Source organism: Chaetura pelagica, unplaced genomic scaffold, assembly GCF_000747805.2.
Source record: "Chaetura pelagica isolate M959 unplaced genomic scaffold, ChaPel_1.0 scaffold2286, whole genome shotgun sequence".
In the NCBI taxonomy this organism is placed as follows: Eukaryota; Metazoa; Chordata; class Aves; order Apodiformes; family Apodidae; genus Chaetura; species Chaetura pelagica.
This window is the reverse complement of record NW_009953762.1, coordinates 508-1899: the sequence shown is the minus strand read 5'-3', so window position 1 is coordinate 1899 and position 1392 is coordinate 508. Positions and strand designations below refer to the sequence as shown.

Sequence of the window (1392 nt, the reverse complement as noted above, 5' to 3'; positions counted from 1 at the left end):
CAGGGACAGGGGGACACAGGGACGGGGGACACAGGGACAGGGGGACACAGGGACGGGGGACACAGGCTCTCACGGTGACCCAGCTGATCTGGGCGCCCAGGTCCCTGAAGTAGAGGGTGGCAGTGGTGCCCACAGGCAGGGTCTGCAGAACGTCCTCGTCCTTCAGCGAGCGGCCCTCTGAGGGGACAGCCCGGCCACCAGGGTCACCAGGGCCACCAGGGTCACCCCGGGTCACCCCAGGCACCCCCCGTGGTGACACTCACTGGGGTCCAGGCGCAGGGACTGTCTGGCCGGGTACCACTGGGGATCTGTGGGACAGGAGGGACAGGTGGGGACAGCACCAGGGGCACCAGGACAGAGACCCTGTCACCAAGGGGGCCAGGGGGCCCCAGTGATATGGGGTCCTCCTGAGGTGTCCCCAGATGTGATGGGTCCTCAGGGTCCTGTGACATGTTGCTGGTGACAATGGGGACCATGATGGCCCTGTGACAGGTCACATGATGGGGGTCCCCATGTCCCTGCAACAAATCCCAGGTGACAATGGGGACCACAATGTCCCCATGAAGGGTCTACTATCCACATGGGTCTCCACCACCCCATGACAGCTCCTAATTATTGGTGAGGGTTTCCAAGGCCCTGTGACAGGTCTCTGGTCACAATGGTGACAGGTCCCTGGGCAGGACAAAGGTCCCCATCACGCTGTGACAGGGGTCCCCATGACCCCATGAAAGGTTTATGGTCACAATAAGGGTCCCCAAAGTGCCACGTTGTGTCTCTGGTCACAACGGAGACCACGATGGCCCCGCAACAGGTCCCTGGCTGTGACCAGGTTCTCCACCACCCTGAGCTGGGGGTCCACAGAGCCTTGGTCACAATGGCCCCACGACAGGTCCTTGGCCACAATAAGGGTCCCCACCACCCCATGGCCCCGTGACAGGTCCCCAGCCATGCTGAGGACACCCCCTCCCCACAGAGGGTCCCCAGCAGAGGGTCCCAGTCCCCGTCCTTGTCCCCACGTACGGGCCTTGGAGAAGAGACTCTTGATGTCGGCGATGGTGGCGTGAGGCTCCACCTGCGGGGAGAGCGAGGCCGTGGGGGGCTGAGGGGCCCTGCCTCGGTTTCCCCTTTCCCCAGCCCCCCACAGACTCCCTCAGGGGCATAGAGAGGGACAAAAGGGAGGGGACACGTGTCACCACAGGTACCTTATCGAGGAAGCAGAGCTTCTCCCGCGTCCGGGCGTCCAGGATCTCCACCTCGAAGAAGAGCACAGCTTTCTTCGGCTTCTTGGGGGGGGGCACCTGGCGCCACAGCTCCAGGAGTGGGGGGGCACATGGAGCCCCCTGCCCCCCCTCGCGGGGAGACCCCCCTCCCTCCATGTCACCGGTCCCCAGG

The 1392-nt window shown here is 64.4% G+C and overlaps 1 protein-coding gene across 1 annotated transcript in view; it reads right to left on the bottom strand.

Annotated features, from left to right (window-relative positions):
- The window catches only part of LOC104391562 (very-long-chain enoyl-CoA reductase-like), a 6460-nt gene extending 5084 nt beyond the window's left edge, over positions 1-1376 (bottom strand). The window contains exons 1-4 of the mRNA XM_010000883.1: positions 1203-1376; positions 1021-1072; positions 264-308; positions 74-177 (exon numbers count right to left, since the gene is read on the bottom strand). Coding sequence (XP_009999185.1) covers positions 74-177; positions 264-308; positions 1021-1072; positions 1203-1376 — 375 coding nt within the window. The remainder of the gene's footprint in view (positions 1-73; positions 178-263; positions 309-1020; positions 1073-1202) is intronic.
- Positions 1377-1392: the final 16 nt, after the last annotated feature.